Genomic DNA, 16,506 nt, shown 5'->3' with positions numbered 1-16,506 from the left:
GTGTCTGGCTAAGGAGGAAATCAATACCAGTAGGTGTGGGGGTTTTTTGGTGACTAAGGTTTTATTATTGTGAATAAATTCTTAATACGTAAATTTACACATCTAAGCTTTTGGGTTTCTCGATGGATAGCTCCGCCAGTCGTCTGTAGTCGAAGGCACCAACGGTCGTCTTGTATTTGAGAGCATCCAACGACGACCGTGTTTTGACCAGTCTTATCCGTTGTCCGAGGATGAAAGCAAACAAGGCCGCCAATATCTGTGGAAGAAGTTTATCTTTATAAATATACGATCTAATGGAAGTATTGTAGCTCAGATAAGAGATTCAAATAAATTAAAATTTACTGACTGAAGAGTTTTTATGATAAAATTTTATCATCAACGACCCTGCCAGACCAGAGTTAGCATCATCTTTTTGCAGTGATCTTGCTGTCTTGTTGTAGCTGATCGACGTTAGTTGAACAGGTGATCGACAGCAACGAATCATGTGGACGAGTAGACAGAATTGTACGCCATTTGCTGTGTATAACAACGTCTACAACAGCATGTGGACTGAATGAATATGTCCGGAAGATTGGAGGTGGTACATACTAATTATGTATCACTTTGATTTGAAATAACTGTACACATTGTAATTGGGTATTATCAAAGAATAAAAATAGAAAGAATGCCCTCTCTTGTCTTTTTCTATAGCGACAAGACAAGTGGCGCTCTCTAAGCGTTTCAAGGTTAGGGATACCATATTTGGCACATATCAAAAGAGTACATTTAAGAATCCTGATAAAAGAGTACAATAGAGTACGGTAATCCAAGGTAATTTTATTTTTTTTTTTCAAGTGGTTATTGTTGATGCAATTGAAAGTTGCATTTTAAGTAATCACAAGAATTACTTTAAAGTTTTTACCGTAATTTGAAAAAAACTTCACTTTTATACTAAATTTCAGAAGTCGTGTACTTTTTAAGATCTTTGATAGGAAATTTGTAAACAATGGCACCTAAAGTAAATTTTTTTTTCTTTATTAAAGTGGCTTTTTGCCCGAGGCGAGTTCGCCACTATGCTGTTGATGATTTAACATTTTTCTTCGCTGGGTTTTGAGCCATTATCCGTGTGAATCGTTGTCCTCCCGTACGAAACCTAAAGCAAATATACTATATTAACAATATAGGTCACTTCGTGTTTTCACATAAAACTAAATGGAGACACTATTGGCAAATGATTACAGCACCACCTGTTATTAGAAAAAGTCAATGCAATCGCTAATTTTTCTGAAATATTATCAGGAAATTGTATGCTTGTAAGAAAAGAGTACAGTTGGGGCTATTTTACAAAAAAGAATAGTACAAAAAAGAATAGTAATTTTTGGCTGAAAAAGAGTACATGTACTCTTAAAAGAGTACGTCTGGTAACCCTGGAAGGTGGAAGCTCCATGTAACAGTGTTCGTGATTTGTCATAAGAGAAGGTGGTGTGCGTATGTTTTGGTATCCGCATACAATCAGTAACGCACACTACCGCATGAAGGTTGAACTTTCATCCGCAGATAGCGCTGCGATAGTGTCCCCCCAAGCATCAGCAGAGTGGGCTTTCTTGATATTCTTATTCTATGGTATTATACTAGGGGAAGTTTTGTATTTTCGGCAGTTTTGTTCTCTTCGTCATGGATTTTTTTTGAAAGCTGTTGAACTCAGAGTTGGCCTCAAATCCTTCGCACTCAAGCTGTATTATGCGACCAAGTTTCGGGACCAATTCGGGACATTTTTCAAAATCATTTTTTTTTTCTAAAAAAATGTTCTAAGCTGATCAAAGACAGTAGTAGCGAGTGAGGAGTTACAGAATTCGTTGACAAATTACCCGAGGAATTACGGGACCTAACCCTCAAGGCATTCCTGAAGGAATCACGTTAGAAGTTTCTGCAAAAACTTTTACAGGAGCTCTGGATAAATCCTTTAATTAATTTTTATTTTTTTAAAAGTTCCTAGAAATCCCCGGAGGCATCCTTAGAGGAATTCCCGGAGAATTTCCTGAAAAATCTATTGCAATTTTTGAAGAAATATCTGTTAGGATGTCAAATGAAATTCCTTGAGAAATCCATGGAGGAATCCTGAAAAAAGTACTGGGGAAATATCTGGAGTAGTTCGAAGAAGAATCACAGCAGAAATGGCTTGATAAATTCCAGCATAAATTCCAGGAGAATTTCAAACATTTGTGAATGAATTTCAGGAGCAATACCAAGAGTTTTCCATATAGGAATACCAAGAGGTAACTCTGGAAATTTCCAAGAGGAACTCCTGGGAAATCCATAGAGAAAACCAAATTGGGAAATCTAATAGAGGAATTCCTAATTTAATCTTTGTGAAATATCTAGAGGAGTTCCTATATAAGTAATAATCGACGGCATTTATAGAGGAAAATTTTAAGACATTTGTAGAAGCATCCCTGAAAGAATCCTAAGAGGGGTTCTTGAAAAAATAAATCCAAAATTCTTAGACAGGAATACCAGCAAGAATTTATGGAGGAATCCCAGTAGGAGAAATGATTGGAAAAATCTGAAATGGAAATATTTTCGGCATAATTCTTGGAGAAACACCAGCAAAAATACCTACAAGAAAAAGAAATTCGTAAAGCAATCGCAGCAAGAATTTCTGGATGAATCCTACCACGAATTTCTTAAGGGTTTCTGATGGATAAATCCCTGGAAGAATCCTGACAGCAATTCCTGAAGCAATCCAAGCAGAAAATCTACACCATATATCTCATCACAAATTTCTGGAGCAATCCCAACAAGTAAACCTCATATAGCCGATGTGGTAAGCGCGTGTGCAATCAGCTAAACAGTGCTGAGGGTGACGGGTTCGATACCCGGTTGACCCAGAAACGTTTTAGAATGGGAACTTCCTTAATTACCTTTCGCATAAAATATCTTCATGACTACCACAGGATACACATTTGCAAAATAGCTATTGAAAGTGGATTATCTCAGTCAATAATTGAGCATGTTCTCATAAAATAATAAGCTGAGTACCAGGCTGTGTCCCATTTGGAATGTTACGCCAAGAAGAGAGAGATAGATGCTTTCAGTAATTTAAAACGAAATTGATTTGAAACATTGGCTAGCCGAAAGGTCTCAGATTTTCATGAAACTTTTTTCACAGCCAGGGCTGATGGATATATGAACAAAAAAAAAAATTGAAAAAAAAAAATCAATCCCGGAAAACTTAGGTGGAATTTTTTCTCCCTGACACTAATTACATACTTTAAAAAAATATAACTTAAGAACGAAACATCGTAAAAAACAAAGTTTTTTTTCTAGAAAATAAAAGTAAATTTTCTCAGTAATGCATAAAAAATATGAACTGGAAAAAATTTTCCAAATAATTTTCCACAGTTGAGAAAATTCGGAAAGAAAAATTGAAAAAAAAACTATGCCCCAACTCATGGAAATTTTTCAAAAAAATATTTTTGAGAGGGTAATTTCATTAGCTTTAATTTCTGAAATTTTTGGAATGCACTTTTTTTTCGATTGTGAGTTATGGCCAATTTGGTTAAAAAATGTCCAAATGTGCCATATAAGCCTTTTTCTTGAAAAAATATAACTCAAGAACGAAGCATCGTAGAAACAAAGTTTTTTTTTAGAAAATGAGCGCAAATTTTCTCAGGAATCCAAAAAAATATAGTTGAAAAAATTTCTACACAATTTTCCACCGTTGAGAAAATTTATAAAGAAAAGCCGGAAAAACTGCCCAAACTCGCGGAAAATTTTCCAAAAAATATTTTTGAGAAGGTAATTTTATACGCTTTGATCGCTTAAATTTTAGGAACGCATTTTTGTCGTTCCTGAGTTATGACCAATTTTGTGAAAAGGACCCTACAATATATGCGTACATTGTCAGCGACACAATCCACTAACGAGTTCATGTTCCGGTATTACATTATCTTGTGCGTACACTGCTGATCAGTACACTGTTTCCAAAGGTCCGATTGATTTGCTCCTGAAAAATTGATTTTTAAGGGAAAGTGTCTTTGAAGAAGCTGTCCTCTGGAGTGATGGTTAAAGCGCGTGACTACCACGCAGAGGACCTGGGATCGAATCCCATTCCCGGCAAAATGTGAGTTTTTCCTTCGGAAGGGAAGTGTGGGTCCCAAAATGAACTAGCCTAGGGCTAAAATCCTGTTAATACAGATAAAAAAGAAGCTGTTTGGTATATAAGAGCCCTTCTTTTGAAAGTATCATTAATGTGATAAACCCACCTTTAGATAGATAGAAATTAAATTTAGACGCTAGATTGCATCGCAACCTAGCGATTTATGACCAAAAAGTGCAACCATACTTGCATCTTGTCACTTTAATTTGAAGAAGAGAAAGTCGATGAAGAGAAGTCGCTCATGTTACTTTCGCCCTTATTTAAACTCAATCTAGATTTTATTGTTTTCATTAAGATAGAGTGTTTATGTGTTCAGCAAAGTTGTAGCAAATATCACTATTAGAAAACTTGCCGAACAAACTTTTATTATATCTGCACAATTTTTACAAATATGGGTCATCATTTGCGAAGCAGCCTTCAATCAGTTTATTTGTTTTAACTTTTTTTCATCATCAGGTATTCCTGGAGAAGTTGTTGGGTATATGTATCCCTGAAAAGATGATTGAAGGATTTCTGAAATTTCCGAAGGAACTCCCGAATGAATTTTTGAAGAGAACCTGAGAGAAATTTCTAAAGATATCATTTTAGGAATTCCTTGAGCAATCCCTGGAAGAATTCCCGGAGCATTTCCTGGAAATCTTCCTGGATAAATCCCTGAAGAAACACCTGGATGAATCCCAGGAGCAATTCTAACAGGAATGCTTGGAAGAAGCCCTGTAGAATCCCTAGAGGAATTCCCGGAGGAATCCCTGGATGAATTTCATTTCCGTCTAAGTTAGTCGACGAATACCTAGAAGAATATCTGAAGAGATCGTATGAGGAAACTCTAGCAGAAATCCTCGATAAATTTCTGGAGGAATTCATGGACAAAATTCTGGAGAAATTCCTGAATGAATTCTGGGAGCAATCCATAGAAAAAAATCAGAAGAAATCTCTTGAGGAATTCCTAGAGGAATCCCTGAAGCAATTCATGGCAAAATCTCTAGAGACTGGAGAACAGCCTAGAGAAACTTCTGAACGAATTTCTGGTGTAATTCCTAGAAGAATTCTTGGATGAGACCAACAGGAATTCCTGGAGAAATTTCTTGGATGAATTCTTGGAGCAATCTCTGAAAAAAAATCCTTGAGGAATTCCTGGAGAATTCTCCAGAGGAATTCTGGAAGGAGTTGCTGGAGAAATTTCTGAAAAAAAATCTCTAGAGAAATTCCAGGAGGATTTCCTGGAAGAACCATTGGAGGAATTTCTAGAGGATTTCATGGAAGAACCATTGAAGAAATCTCTGGAGGAACCCCTGAAGCAATTCCTGGACGAATCTCCCGAGGAATTCCTAGAGGAATGTCTGGAAGAATCCCTGAAAAATTCCTGAAAGCATTCTTGGAGAGATTCCCGGAAGGATCTCTCAAGAAATCCCTAGAGGATTTCCTGAAGAAATTCCTGAAGGAATTGCTGACACAATTTCTGAAGGATGCGACTCCTGCAAGAATTTCTGAAGAAAGACCTGGGGTATTTACTGGAGGAATTCTTGGATAAAAATCTGGAGGAACGCCTGGAGAAATGCCTTGAGGAATTCCTAGAGGTATTCCTGTGGGAATTGCTGGAGGAATCTCTAGAGGAATTCTTTAAAGAATTACTGAATGAATTTCTAGAGGAATTTTCAGAGGAGTTCTGAGAGATTTCTATTTCTATTTTTGAAAATCCCTTGAGAAATTCCTGGTTGAATTTCTAGCGGAATTTCTGGAGGAATTCCTAGAGAAATCCTCGGAGGAATTCCTAAAGGAATCCCTGGGAGAATCCTTGCAGAAATTTGTGGAGAAATCCCTGGTGGAAAACCTGGAGGAATCCCTGAAAAATTCTTGAAGGTATATCTGGAGAACTTGCTGGAAAAATGTCTTAAGGAACCTCTTAATCTCTGGAGAATTTGCTGGATCAATCCATGGGAAAATCCCTGGAGAAATTCTTATAGAAATCTTTGGAGAAATTCCTGAAGCAATTCCTGGTGGAATCTCAGGAGAAATTCCTGGAGAAAAGTCAGGAGGATTTCGGAAGGATGTCCATGAGCAATTCCTAGAGAATTTCCTAGAGAGTTCTTGAAATTCCTGGAGAAATCTCTAGAGGAGTTCTTGAAAGAATTACTGGATGAGTTTCTAGAGGAATCTCCAGAGGAATTCTGGGGGATTTCTATTATTTTTGTATTTCTGAAAAAAATCGCTTGAGAAAATTCTGGAAGAATTTCTAGCGGAATTTCTGAAGGCATTCCTGGAGATATCCTCGAAGAAATTCCTGAAGGAATCCCTGGAGAAATCTATAGAGAAATGCCCGGAGGAATGCCTCAAGCAATTCATGAAGGAATCTCAGGAGAAATTCCTGGGAAAATTTTTGGAGGAAACCCTGAAAAACTCTTGAGGGTATTCCTGGAAAATATCTTGGAAGAATTTTTGAAAAAAAAAAAAAATCTCCAGAAGATTTTATGGAAAAAATCCTAGAGAAATTGCTGACATAGTTTCTGAAGGATGTCCAGGAGCAATTCCTGGATCAATTCCTAGAGAAATTGCTGAAAGAATTCTTGGGGTAATTCCTGGAGAATTTCCTTGAGGAGTTTCTGGAGAAATTCCTGGATTAAATCCTGGAGGAATTCCTGGAGGTTTTCCTTTGGAAATTGCTGGAGGAATCCTTGAAGAAATTCCTGGAGGAATCTTTGGAGGAATTCTTGCTACAATTACTGGATGAATTTCTGGGGGAACCTCTAGAGAAATTTCTGAAAAATCCCTTGAGAAATTCCTGGAGGAATTTGTTGAAAAATTTCTGGAGAAATCCTCCAAGGCATATCTGAAAAAATCCTGGGGGAATCCCCAGGAGAAATTACTGAATGATTTACTGATATAATAGATGATAAAATGCCTTGATTAATTCCTGGTGAAATTCCTGGATGAATCCCTGAAAAAAATCCTGGAATAATTCCTCGAGTAGACTCTGGAGAAATTCCTGGAGGAATATCTAGTGGAATTCCTGAAGGAATCGCTGAAAAAAACCCTGGAGAAATCTCTACAAGAATCCAAGGAGGAATCCTCGGAAGAATGCCAGGAAAATTTCCTGGAAAAATGTCTGGGAAAATTCCTGGTGGAATTTTTGTAGGATTCCCTGAAGTAATTCCTGGAGAAATCTTTGGATGAATTCCTGTAGGAGTCTCTGGAAAAAAAATCTTGGAAGAATCCCCAGTAAAATTTATGTAGGAATTCCTGGTGGAGTTCTTGAAAGTATCCCGGAAGCAATTACTGGAGAAATATTCCTCCAGAGATTCCTGAAGGAAGTTCTGAAGGAATGCATTGAGGAAACCCTGCAGAATTTCTTGGAAAAATCTCTGAAAAGAAATTGTAAGAATTGTTGGAGGGATCCTGTGGGAATTCCTGAATGAATCTCCAGGGGAACTCCTGGAGAAATCTCTAGTGGATTTTCTGGCGGAATTTCTAGGGAAATCTCTAGATAAATCCTGGAGGAATTTTTGTATCCCTGGAAAAAATCCTAGAGGAATTCCTGAAGAAATTGAATCTTTTAAGGAATTCGTAAAGGAATACCAGGAATAATTCCTGAAGAAATCGCAGATGGAATTCTTGGAGAAATTCTGGAGGAATCCTTAGAAGAGTTCCTGAAGAAACTCCAGAAGGAATCCCAGAAGCCATTTTAAGAGGAATTCCTAAGGGAACCCCTGAACTGAATTAATTCCTGGAGGAGTTCCTTAAAAAATACGAGGAGAAATTCCTGAAGGAATCCTAAGAAGAGTTCTTGGGATAATCTTTGGAGGATTTTTTTAAATAAGTTGTTCCAGAAAGAATCACAGAAGGAATTCTGGGATTAACGGAGGAATCTCTAGAAATACTCCTGGAAGAATCTCTAGAAGAATTCCTGGGGGAAACTGTGGAGGCATTTTTAGGGGAATCTCTGCAGCAATTCCCAGAGGAATCCCTGGAATATTTTTTGGAGTAATTTCTGAAGAAAATTGTGATAGAATTCCTGAAGAAATTTCAGATGAATCCCTGGAGAAATCCTGAAAGAATTCTAGGAAAAATTCGTGGAGGAAACGCTTGAGGAATCCCTGTTGCAGTTACAAAACGAATCCCACACGGAACAGCTTCGATGGGCGATGTACAAAGTACAGGAGCACGTGATCGATTGGTGACCGGTCAACGAAAGTATGTGCAAGTTGAGGATCAAAGGGTCGTTTATTTATTTAACGTGGCGCTAATATCGACTATGGTCACTGATGGTAAAAATGCTCCAAAATATCTCCGTGGTTAACAAGGTATGATATCGACGACCGCCTCGGTATAACACGCAGAATCTTGAGAGAGCTTTCCCGGACGAGCTCAATGAAGCCCCTCTCGAGGACTGTTGGTGTAAAAGCAACCATCAATAACGTAGCTGAGATTAACATTGGGTATATGGAACGGAGCCAAAGGAGCAATTGGTTTGACGATGAGTGTAGAGAGATTCCGGAAGAGTAGAACGTAGTGGAGGTGGTCATGCTGTAGGACTACGATAAACACTTGAATAGTTCGGGGGGGGGGGGTCTCGCTGACATGGAGGACCAAGACAGCGGAAGAAATGAAGTCAGTACAGCAGGAAGCAACAACATGCCAACTCTAACGTTGAAGAAAGTTGAGTTATCCAGCAGCTCAAGAACAATAAATGACCGAGGCTGGAGAGCTGCATCCACAAACCGAGAATCATGTCGACAGTTTTGTAATAATTTGATACAATTAATAAATAACAGAATGTACTACAAATACTTTACCTGTACAGTTGAAACCAGCAGCAGTCCACTGAAAACCGTTTTGGAGCAATGCCTCAAAAGAGCGTACATTGTCGGAAAGCAACCGGCCTGATGCGGAATGCAGTCTCCATCCAGGTATTCCCGGCAGCACGATGCCGGAAGCTCAGCCATGACGTCGCCATTGTCCAAATCTACCACGGCAAATACGTCCTCCCAGTCCTGGTAGCTGTCCACGCCACAGCATCCCAACTGTTGTGGAAAAAAAAATCTTGGTGAATTTTTACGTTGATTGTATGAGAACAGCCAAAGATTACACATTGAGAAGATTAATAACAAGGGCTCGTATACCTGAAGCGGTAAACGTGAGGGTGTTCAGCAAGACTAAGGTGATGAGATCGATTCTCAGTCGGTTCAGGATTTTTTTTTACGAAAATGAGTTGTATAAATTAGAAACTATGAAACGCAACAGTAACATAATGGTAGAATAGTTATGGATTACGGTTTTGATTTTTCTCTAAATGTTATCTTTGGCGCAACCAGGTTTGTACCTCAATTTGCATAAAATCCACCGATTTCTGTATATGGCTATTCCATGGATATCGCTGCAGAGAGCTGTTCAAGCTTTGCCTCAAAAATCCATTGACCTCGTGACGATGATGCACTCCCACCAGAGTTGCCGTGACTTCCAGCAGAAAGACGACCGACAGTAATCCACAATACTGTAAAAAAGATATAAATCTCTGCCAGTTACCTGCCATTCGGCACCATAATCATCCCCTCCACTTACGATATTGATCAGCAGGGAGCTCTCCCGGATTGTACCAATAAATCCGAACGTCGCAATGGCAACCGTTATCACGCCCACTACGATGAACATACAAGCCGGCGAGTAGAACTGCTCATCAACGAATGCGGTGAAATCACTGTAAACCGATCGCACTGCGGCTCCCGTCGAAATTACGAGCACTCCTACGAACTAGATAGAAACGGGGCGTCATTACGATTTCCCAAAACGTCTTGGCAATCGTCACCACCGAACTTACAACGAACATCACATTGGTCATGAAGAGGAAGAATTTGATCCACTTCATCGACCAACTTCCGGTCTGCTGCTGCTTCTGTTGGTGGTGGGCAGTGAGTAGCATGATAAGGCTACGTATTGAACAGATATTCCAACTTGTTAGTGAGAAAAACTATACACAAATCACGTCCACAAGCCTATCGCGTTCAGCTAGCTCGCCACAACTGTCGGCGGTAGCAGCGCGTTGACGAAATGGTGTAGATTACAAAGAAAAAGTTGATATAGAACCGGCCTGTAGATACCAGTTATCAGTAGGATGATCATCACTCGTTTATCTACGCCGCACCGCACCGTAGCGCGACAGTTGGGTTCCTTCGCCCTTCTTTGTATCGGCCGCAACCGCAAGCGTGTTCTCTCTACAAGTGTTTTCTCGCTTGCTGCATGATGTCAACACTAATTTCATATCCATATGCACCTTTATGATATGAACGATATGGTATTCTTGTATCTGAGTTACGATATTTGTAGTAGGCGGCGGGCGTTCTTTTACCTTGCAGAGGTGTTAAAGCTGAAGTAGATAAACATAGGGCGACTGGGTCGCCATATTGTATGAACTGATTTTGAGTTTAAGACAGCGAGCAGGATTCACAGTTGAAGAGACGTAAAATAACCAAGAACAAGAATATTAAGAAGGACCTTCGCAATGGACTTGAAAAAGTTTTTGTTTGCTGAATTTAAAAAGAGCAGAAAAGGCTTGTTTGTCACATACAGCGCTTTTATCACAGAGTTCTTTAATTGTAATCTCATTTCAGGGAAAGTCGCCTTATCTAGACCAAATAGTAGCAATCTGTTCTTGTTCACTTTTCTTCAAATGGGTTTTATCTCATTTTGACTTTGATTTCAAAGTACATAAAGAGATTGTTGCATTGCATTGATGAGGTAAAGGACGAACAGGTAAGATGTCGCCTTTGGTTATTTTAATCTTTGACCTTATATAGCAAGGAGCTCAAATAAGTTATGTACGACAAATAAATGAAGAGCAGTGGTTTCCAAGTTTTTATTCAGCAAGACTGGTCGGGATTCTGCTAAACCGAACCAAAGACAATTTTTTGAAAAATTGAGTTTTCTCAACCATTGGATGAAGTATGAGATGATCTTCCTTCCATGTAAAAATCCAGTAATTCTGACAGCTCGTCGTGGAGTAAATTTAAAATTTCTGTGTGGCAGAACATACAAAAAATAAAATTGCATCCAACCAGAGTGAACTGTAAACCATTCTATAGAATCAGCGAAATGTTTCAGTTTTGGTCCAGAAGATGAACATTTCAAGTTCTCCTCATTACCGTCAGATTTCTTACTTCTAGCCGACTCATAGTAACATACTTTGATAGAATTGAACACGTAATTAGAAACTTGGGTGTTGGAGGATCCAATTATGTTTCGATGGCGCTGAGCGCCATTTTCCCAAATCACATTCAGCCAGACCGAACCAAATCCACTGCATTTTAGAATCAATTTATTCTGAACAATACAAAATTCAACAGGTTTTGAATACCTGCAATATGTCGACACTCCTCATACTGATAATTTAACACAAAACCGTCAATGAACAACAAGGCTAATTAGAATAATAGAGCTTGAAAAAAAATCAAACACTTGGTTCACTTTGGCTGATCGAAAAATAGCGTTTTCACGAAAAACCATCCTTAAGAAGAATGTTTAGAACTTGATTCAGACTTAACGACTGACCTTCAGCTAGGTGAAAAGCCCTAGAGGTAACGCGCTTGGTTATCACTGAAATGATCCAAGTTTGAATCGCTTTCATATTTTTGATTGTTGATTTTTGTCTTGATTTTTGTCTTAGTTCACTTTGGCAGAACATTTTCATGGTTTTCTTCGACCAGCATAAATTTGAAGTACACAAATTGCTCCACCTTCACATCTTAGGACCTCAGGACATGCAAGGATATCATTTGACATAATCACACTTGCTCTGTGCCTGCACATGCACTGCCTATGAAAAAAAAATGGGTGGGAAGGGCTGAATTGTTCATATTTCAAACTTATTTTGAGACCTCCGTGCTACCATACTATACGCGTCCTCTCTGATTCATGTAAAGGATTGTGAGTGATATCGATTTCAAACTTCATAGACGATGAAAAATCGAGATTTTTTTCACAATCCGAATGGTTTTCTCTGAACCAAAGAAACACAGTCAGCCACACTGAACTATAAACCATATTCCAATGTTTTTGTTCAGCCAGAGTGAACTGAGTGCAAAGTACAGAGAAATTAAATGTAATTCAATTAATTTACATATATTCTTCATTTCTGATGGTAAATAAAGGCTTTTAAGTTACATGTGTGCGGAAAAGTTTCAAATAATCTTAGCTTGTTGTTTATTTGTGAGTGGTTGAACTTTAACCTTAAATATTTCGGAATAAAGTTTTTGGCTTTTAGTTCGGTTTAGCAGAACCCCGGCCATCTTATAAAATTATTTTACAGCCTGTATTTCATAATGTACAGCCTTAACATGAGTGTGCAGTGGCTCGACAGCTGGAAAGCATGTCAAACTATAGCATAGTATTTTTTTCCTATTTAGTATCAGTTTGCGTTGATAAGCAGCAATGGAGAGATACACTGCCCATATTCGCATAGGTGACGTAAACGCCACATAAGTCAAAATCCACTTTTTTAGCTTAACATATCCTACACCATGTATAGCATATGCTCCAATTATTAAAAAAATGTGTTTGTTCTAAAACTTGTGAGTATATTGAAAAGAACCTTTTGACGTAACCACCATGTGGTCGCAATACTGACGTCTGTGTACAAGAAAACTATAATCTCCCCACAAAACGTTATTGAACACAATTTATTGAGATAATTTATTGACATAAACATAATTTATATTTGAGATATCTAATTATTTGATTTCAGATGCCTGAAAATCATTTTCAATATCAACAACTTTCATAGTGAATATTATCAATTATGTTCAATACTTATTATGGATGCAAAGTAGATACAGAAACATTTATGATGCTTTAACAACAACATGCGAATAATATAACAAATTGATACTTGAAAGCCTACAACTCGTAATGGTGAGTCTACGCTGATTGAAGTAATCGTTTCCACTGGTCTTAGTCCTGGATCAATCGCTTCCAGTCGCCCTGAGATTTTGGAGCCCCTTAGGGCCGTAAAATGCAGTTGAGGAAGACTTAAAAGGCCAACGTGCGCGCCCTACCACGAAGCCACCAGCTCCTTCCTGGTTCTTTGCTAATCTATCTATCTATCTATCTATATCTATATCTACATCTACATATATATAAAAATGAGTTTGACTTCCCTTTGAGGCAACAAAAGTCACGAACGGCTGAACGGATCAGGATGACCCTTGCACAGTTCAATTCGTATTCGTGGTGGCTGTGTTTATATGTAGAAAAAGTTACGAAAATCATTTAAAAAAGTATAAAAGTTGTGAAAATACTGATTTTTCATGAGCTGGGAACAAAATCAACACGATCGAAATGAAACCAATCTAGAGTGCGGTGCTGCAATGGCCTTAATAGTTGTCAAATCACCGCAACTTGGCAAGACAAAGTTTGCCGGGCCAGCTAGTATGGTATAAGTTTGTCACTTCTCTGGCATACGAGCTACGTACCCAGCCCACCGCAGCCTGCCGTGTTTTATCCGCTTCATTATACATCAGTTAAACGATTTTGTCAGCCTGTTCCGGGGACACATCTTTTGTTCATCTTAAATATATAAGTAGATTTTCAAGCAGTAGTTTAGTGATGAACATGATTGAATTAGTTAAAGTCAGTTGGTTACGGTCAGTTAATGAGAGCAAAAAGTTTGTGGGGCTGACAAAATTGGGTTCATACTGTATCGATTTATTTACATACTTGGTACAATTCGTAGTTCATGCAACGCCGCCATATACCGTGATCCTGGTTAGCGGCGAGTATTGTTCGCAGTTAACGTGCTTCCTTTAAATTACTCTAAAATGGGTGTTTGTTAAATCTCCTAAGTATAGAATCTAAACACCTCATGTATGATCAGTTATATTTTTTGTATGGATAGTTGTGGTAGATCTCTATCGCTTCCTCTGAATTACGACGTAAACTCCTCAAACCCCCTTTCAGCTACTTACTAAGTGCTTGAAGCAAACTCATTGAAACCCGAAACGTGAGTTTTTGTGGCACCTGATTGATTAATGAAATAGTAAACTCATGGTTAGCCATGAGTAAAATCATTCCACAGCAAAACTATTATAAGTTTTACGTTTTGTTTCAAAACCATCATTGAAACAATACTACTGAACTGTTGTGGCTTTTCAGTCTAACAAAATTGAAACGGTCAGGAGTTTGGCATAGCCGTTTTAATCCTGTTAGACTGAGAAAGCCACAACAGTTCAACATTTCTTCCCAGTCGTAAACATCCTCCAAAACTTAGATAAATTAAATCCATATCTATCTGATTAGGCGTTCGGTGTATGAGCTTTTGATGTTTACTAATTTAATTGTAAAAACTTAGTGTAGAGGAATAGTACAAGGTTGTTAAAATGAAATTAGTTTCGTAACATTTCGTAATTTGTCGAATATGAGAAAAAATAAATGAGGCCCGCGGGTGACACTTAATGTTTCAGTTTATCAAGTAAATCTAAAAAAAATGTAAATATTACTAATGTATTTCTTAATAAATAGTTACGTACAACACCATATTTTGGATAAGGCATAAAATAACCTTTTCAACATTGACTGCCTTAATTGCAAGGTGCATTGGAAGAAGCCGTTAGGATCCATCGCAGAGCCTGGGGATTAATGTTAATTCCGGTATTTTGCACACATTAAATGAAATAAGAAAACTGGTCGGCGTAAAGTCCAATTGGACTAGGCGATTTTTTGGACAGGTAAAGATAAGCCAAGGAATCATAGTATTTCAAAAAATAATGCACGTGCTTTGATATCCCAATTTCTTGCAGGACATTTTCACATAATCATTGAAAAACAGTTGGTCCGGTCTGATTTAAATGAGCCATTTTACGAGTGACAACAATGTTGATGATGATATCGATTTTCACGGGTTATTGGACGCTACCTCCTGTCAAAATTCATTCATAAAATCGGCTCGTAAAATGGACTATTCGACCAACTGTGAATCTTACTACGATGCCCACGCTTTATGGTACGCTCGACCGCACTATCAGATAGTTCACATTTTCAGAATGTGACGTGTTAGATTTTTTCTGAAACCACGGTTAGTACATCTTCTTTCGAGTCGGGACTGCTGCTTATCAACAAAAAATGTATTTAACGCACGAATACGGACATTCAGCCGGAGACCCGGGTTCGATTCCCGTTCCGGTCGGGAATTTTTTTTCGACTTCCTGGGCATGGTGTATCATTGCACATGCCTCACAATATACAAATGCATGCAATGGCAGGCAAAGGAAGCCCTTCAAATAATAACTGTGGAAGTGCTCAAAGAACACTAAGTTGAAGCGAGGCAGGCCAAGTCTCAGTGGGGACGTAGAGTCATATAGAAGAAGAAGAAGACGGACATTCCGGAAAAAAATCTAACACGTGTTCAGAAAACGGGTACCGTAATAGCTAACATAACGGTCATAGCAATCTGGTTGTTACGTCAACTTATCCGTGTAATCATTCATCAAAACGACTGAATGGTCGCATAAACTGACGTACACGTTTTCAATATGGAAAAATTACATGAAACATCTTAAAATCATTGCGGCTCACTTTTTGTAGCTGTAATTCACGAAACTGACAGATTATTTCATTCAAATAGTCGGTACATATGTAAATCCGGAAAAAAATCTATAAAATCGTGTTTTCCCATCAGAGGAGACGTTGGTGGTTACATCGACTATGCGAATATGGGCAAACAGGGGATAGACAAAATGATCGGGACAGGAAAAAATTTCACCTCTCAAAAAATGGTAAAAGAGCTGTAACTTTTTTAAAAGTGCATCAAATAATCTATATTTTTTTCTGAAAGTTGAATAACTAGTTGTGTATCGATGGTAAAAATTTGAGAAAGATCGATCTATTCTACATACAGTTAGAAAAATTCTAGAAAAAGTCAAAATTATCCGATAGCCAACTTTGAACTGTTATATCTTCGGTTTCAATGAACCGAATGCAATGAAATTTTGAGCGTTTATGATTCATATAATGAGCTTTAAAAAAAGTTTGACTAAACTTGAAATAATTAATAAGAAAAAAAAATAACAGCGATTTCATTTATTTTATGATTTTTTTTAATTGGTCTAATTTTCATATGTTTCCCATTACTTTTTTCAATTTATTGCCGATTATTTTGTTACTTCTTGTCAAAACATATTCATATGGAAGTCAATTAGAGGGAATTTAAATAAACTATAATTACCATAATTTCGAATTTTTAAGCGATGTTGAAAATTTCGATGACTTGGTGTTATATCAGAAAAATAGACTAAACGCTATAATTTTTTTCCGTGTCAACAATTTTAGGTTATGTCAAAAGTTTTTGAAAGCTTATTATATATGTCATAAACGCTCAAAATGTCATT

The 16,506-nt window shown here is 37.8% G+C and overlaps 1 protein-coding gene across 1 annotated transcript; it reads right to left on the bottom strand.

The window, feature by feature from the left end:
* Positions 1-42: 42 nt before the first annotated feature.
* LOC115254138 (CD63 antigen) lies at positions 43-10,220 on the bottom strand. The gene is made up of 5 exons (XM_029868826.2): positions 9,951-10,220; positions 9,695-9,883; positions 9,456-9,626; positions 8,929-9,156; positions 43-256 (listed from the first exon to the last, which is right to left on the bottom strand). The coding sequence occupies exons 1-5, from the start codon at positions 10,050-10,052 to the stop codon at positions 95-97; spliced, it is 852 nt and encodes a 283-aa protein (XP_029724686.2). The 5' UTR covers positions 10,053-10,220; the 3' UTR covers positions 43-94.
* Positions 10,221-16,506: the final 6,286 nt, after the last annotated feature.

This window comes from Aedes albopictus, chromosome 2 (assembly GCF_035046485.1).
Source record: "Aedes albopictus strain Foshan chromosome 2, AalbF5, whole genome shotgun sequence".
Lineage (NCBI taxonomy): Eukaryota > Metazoa > Arthropoda > Insecta > Diptera > Culicidae > Aedes > Aedes albopictus.
This window is presented reverse-complemented; position numbering and strand designations above follow the sequence as displayed.